General features: G+C 24.1%; 1 protein-coding gene across 1 annotated transcript; it reads left to right on the top strand.

Annotated features, from left to right (window-relative positions):
- Positions 1 to 551: 551 nt before the first annotated feature.
- On the top strand, positions 552 to 1,010 carry LOC148304433 (Golgi-associated plant pathogenesis-related protein 1-like). Its single transcript, XM_088268310.1, has one exon. The coding sequence runs from the start codon at positions 552 to 554 to the stop codon at positions 1,008 to 1,010; it is 459 nt and encodes a 152-aa protein (XP_088124436.1).
- The last annotated feature ends 4,659 nt before the right edge of the window (positions 1,011 to 5,669 follow it).

The raw sequence follows: 5,669 nt of genomic DNA, 5'->3' as shown, positions 1-5,669 counted from the left end.
TTGGCGTCAACTTTGTGGAATGACATGTTGATTTTTTTTATAAAAAATTTGTAATAAACCACTTAATGAGTTTGTTTTATTATACACTACTAGTTTTGAACACTTACAGATGTTTTTATCCACAGGTGTAAATTGAAACTAACGAGCAAAAAAATATTCAGAGATATATCGCAGTCGTACAGGAGAAAGTGACCAACTAACAAAACGTAAAATGTTTAGGAGGGCCATTTAAATCAGTTTTCCTTGGGAAGAAAATAAACATCAATGCAGATAGTCATTTTTAACAAGTCCAAATACTATACTTCCAATTTTAAAATCCATTTGGTATTTTTTCAAGGCAATATTCAGCTAGTAAGATATCAAATAGTCAATAATCACGTTTTTTGTTTAAAAAAATGCACCTGGTCACTTTCTCCTGTATGACTACGATATATAGAGATTGATAGGGAAATAACCATTTAGTATTTAGTAGTAGGTAGTATTTTTTACCAATTTTTCTGATGTAAAATGCATGTTTTGTCTAATTTTAGTTTGACTAACCAATAACCAATATGGCTCAATTCTCTCAGTTTGAATACGAGTGTCTGGAAGCTCACAATGAATACAGAAAGAGGCACAACGTACCGCGGATGACTCTTTGCCCCAAAATCTGTTCATACAGTCAAGAATGGGCTCAACATCTTGTTCGGATAGGCCGAATGGAGCACAGACGAGAACATGAATATGGTGAAAATATCTACTACATGTGGTCGTCGAATCCGAACCACCATGTCTCAGGCAACCAGGCCGTCGACAGTTGGTACAGTGAGATCAAAGACTACACATTCGGCAGGGAGCCAAGCTCTTTACGAACTGGACACTTTTCTCAAGTTGTGTGGAAGGAAAGTGTGGAGTTAGGGGTTGGTACGGCGAGGGATCGGTCTGGTCACGTTTACGTTGTATGCAACTATAGTCCACCCGGAAATTATATCGGTTGCTATGTGGACAACGTGCCGCGACCGAATTGTTAATTTCATCAAAAGATTATAGGTCCCAACTTGAAACTTATATTAGGATGTCCTTTAATTGAGCAAAAAAACTTTTTTTGTATTTTAAAACGCATATCTCCTTAATTTTTTAAAACTACCATGGCCTATTCAGATACGAAATTTCATCCCTATACGGTGATTATAACCCCTGCGGACGAGACCCCAAAGATTTTCCAACGAAGAGAGATTTTCCTCTTCTAGGTTTAACGGTATATATATATATATATATATATATATATATATATATATATATATATATATATATATAAATATATATATATAAATATATATATATATATATATATATATATATATATATATATATATATATATATATATATATATATATATATATATATATATATATATATATATATATATATATATATATATATATATATATATATATATATATATATATATATATATATATATATAAATATATATATATACATATATGTGTGTGTGTGTGTGTTTGTGTGAGTGTGTGGGTGCGCAGTTGCGATTGAAAGCTTTAGCCAACTGATCTTTTTATCCTTTTTAATGTAAGTCATTATTAATTAAATAAACTTTGTTTTGCAATATTTAATATTTTTTATACATTATAAAACTGTATTTTTGTAATCCAAATATGGCTCAGTTAGGCCTAAATAAACTAGTATTGTGATTGCGTGATGATTCATAATTATCAAACACAATAAATTTAATGATTGTTGACATTTATCGAACAATTGTAAAATTTAAAAGAACATAAGCACTTATAATAAAACAGTGTGTTGAAGAAATTTATGAAAACAAAACAGTTTTTTTTATATTTACATACTTTATTGATGCCATTCATTATTTGTTTATTTGTCTTAATCCGAACATTGCGTTTAAATGTTCAATTCTGTAAATATTTCATTATGAACATTCAATAGCGTTCTATGAGAAAAAAATTAGAACTTAATATTAATAATTAAAAATGTAAAATGGAGTGAAATTTGAAATCAATTAACATTGCATATTTATGCACATATCGTAGTCGTACAGGAAAAAGTGACCAACTAACAAAACGTATAATGATCATGAGGGCCATTCAAGTCACTTTTGCTTGGCAAGAAAATAAACATCAATGCAGTTAATCATTTTTAACAAGTCAATATATTAATATTCCAAGTTTGAAATCCTCTGAGATTTTTTTTCTGGGCAATATTAAGCTAGTAAGATATCAAATAGTCAATGATCACGTTTTTGTAAAAAAAATGCACTCGGTCACATTCTCCTGTATGACTACGATATACATATAAATATACAAATAAATAAATAAAAAATGTTTAAGGCAGTGAGTTAAAGGGATCCTAACGTTGTACAAAAAAGGTTTTACCTAACAATATTTGCTATTGTTGGCTGGTTAATATGATCTCTTTACACACGTGAAACATTCACCATTCTGCGTATAATTAACAACCACACTACTCAAATGTCAAGAGTTAAATATATTTATCCTTCGATTGACACCTTTTTTCACGTACGAGTTTTTTGTCCCATCTAAGGCTGAGTTAAAAAGAAAACTAACTGAACTCTACCATAGATGGTGCTGAAAACTCCCATGTAAAAACATGTATCTATAAAATAAAAAATATGTTATTTTCGTAATACAAGTAGTGTGGTTATCAATGATAGGAGGATATAATTGTGAATTTCACACGTGTATAAAGTGATCATTTAAACCAGCCAATATTTACAATTTTTTTCTGCATTTTTTTATATCACTTCAAAGCCCCCTTTTCAATCCATCTCCCTTTAATTGATCACTCTATCCAGCCTAAAACAGGTCGTAAACCTAGTAAATAACAAGACTTCTTTATTATTCTTCATATTATTTTTTGACATCTCATAAAAGATGAAGAAGAATATGGAAGTCTGGGCATTTACGGGGCTGACGACCGTCATAGGCTGGTTTAAGTGATCACTCTACACACGTGTAACATTCACCAATTCTACCCATTATTGACAACCACACTACTCAAATTCTTGGAAGTTCTATATATATGAACCAATTTAGAAACCTTGTTCTTGAATCACTAGAACTTCACTAGAGACATCTATTTGTGAGATGTAAAGAAGCTTTTTATTAATCAGAAACTCTTATATTAGTATGTGAGATCCGAATTCCTGTAATTGGAGATAATCCAGATTTTGTGAACAAGTATTTGGACACACTCAAAATGTTGTAAATTATTCTTCATATTTGTTCCGGTATATAATATTTTTGAATTATTCATCAAGCTTATTTTTTAGTTTTAAAAAACAGCTTTGTCATTTTCTATGAAATTTTATATATCATTCAAACCTTATCAATAACATGTATCACAGAATTAGAATTCCTTATCAAAAAATATGTATAAGTAAAACCATTAATCCCGAATTTTACGACTTCTAATACCGAATTCCAATCATATCTTATCTCTTCTAAAACCATTCATAGATAACAATGTGTTTTTACTATTTCCGATATATTCATATGAAGATTTAAGAAAAAAACTAATTGTGAGGAAGAATATTTATGGATAGTAAAATACATTAATACAAAATAATCAAATTATTATTATTAATTATATATTTCAAGCAATTACTTTGTGATTTTACAATTTAAAATTAAAATGTTAATTTTAAAATCACTATAAATATTTTATGATATCTTAATTATACTTATTTATTTTTTTACAAAAATGTTTGTAAAATTAGTATATAACCACTCACTGAAACCACTCACCACCCGGTGAGTGGTTATATACTAATTTTATAAACATTTTTGTAAAAAAATAGTTAAGTAAAAATGACTATCCACAAAGAAAATGCTTTAAATATTAGTAATATTGAGAATATCTTAATTATAATTTCTACCGGTTTCGAAGCTAATATATATATATATATATATATATATATATATATATATATATATATATATAATATATATATATATATATATATATATATATATATATATATATATATATATATATATATATATATATATATATATATATATATATATATATATATATATATATATATATATATATATATATATATATATATATATATATATATATATATATATATATATATATATATATATATATATATATATATATATATATATATATATATATATATATATATATATATATATATATATATATATATATATATATATATATATATATATATATATATATATATATATATATATATATATATATATATATATATATATATATATATATATATATATATATATATATATATATATATATATATATATATATATATATATATATATATATATATATATATATATATATATATATATATATATATATATATATATATATATATATAAATATATATATACATATATATTTATATATATATATATATATATATATATATATATATATATATATATATATAAATATATATATATATATATATATATATATATATATATATACATATATATATATATATATATATATATATATATATATATATATATATATATATATATATATATATATATATATATATATTTATATATATATATATATATATATATATATATATATATATATATATATATATATATATATATATATATATATATATATATATATATATATATATATATATATATATATATATATATATATATATATATTTATATATATATATATATATATATATATATATATATATATATATATAAATATATATGTATATATATATATAAGAATACATGATTAGAATGAAATAGAAGTATTGTACAATAAATAATAAAAACTCGTTTCTGATTTTGTTTCTTCATATTTTAATACTTAAGAATGGAGGAGAATGACAAATACGCAATACAAAATTTTTAAGGACAGTTTAAACAATTCACTTGACTAAGTTATTTCCTTAAAAATTTTCCCCCAAATAACATTTTTCACTTAAATTAACTTACGGTCTCGAACATAAAAGAGACTTATTTTTCTCCGGCAGAATTTAATTAAATCAAATATCATACTTTTTAAATCTCTCTCGAAAATAATGAGAGAATCATAAAATAATTACAAGAACCGAGCTCTTCAAAACACATAGGATTTTAATTAATTTTTCATAATTAGTTCCGAAGGCACAATAAGGCGCCTTTTTCAGAAAAAAAATTAAAATGGAACCTCGATGTAACGAAATTTAAATTAACGAATTACTCAAAGTAACGAGAAAAAAATCTACTTGAATAAGACTTAGCATTCAATGAAAAATAATCACTTAAGGAATTGAGCATATGAAAATGAATTTCACTTGTTTCCAGAAAAAAAATTAAATGCGTAAACAAATATTAATTTTTAAATCAAGCACAGATTTTTTGAGTCTACCAAGTTAATTTTTTATTTAAAAAAAAAACGCATGAAAATTAATATTGTGGCAATTCACTAACTCAAGAACGTCATAATTCAAAAATCGTCAATTTTCAGTTGTGCATGCTTTCGGAATGCCCAAAAAATGCACTTTATCCCAATAAAAGAGGCATATTTTTAACTTAATATTTACCCGCTACAGGGCAGAAGGTGTTGTTTTTGCATTTTGAATAAAATGTAGTTTCATTATTTT

The sequence above is a fragment of the Brachycentrus maculatus genome, unplaced genomic scaffold, assembly GCF_059751285.1.
Source record: "Brachycentrus maculatus isolate JH-2025_06_01 unplaced genomic scaffold, ASM5975128v1 h1tg000320l, whole genome shotgun sequence".
Lineage (NCBI taxonomy): Eukaryota > Metazoa > Arthropoda > Insecta > Trichoptera > Brachycentridae > Brachycentrus > Brachycentrus maculatus.
The sequence above is the reverse complement of the archived record's forward strand: the minus strand, read 5'-3'. Positions and strand labels throughout refer to the sequence as shown.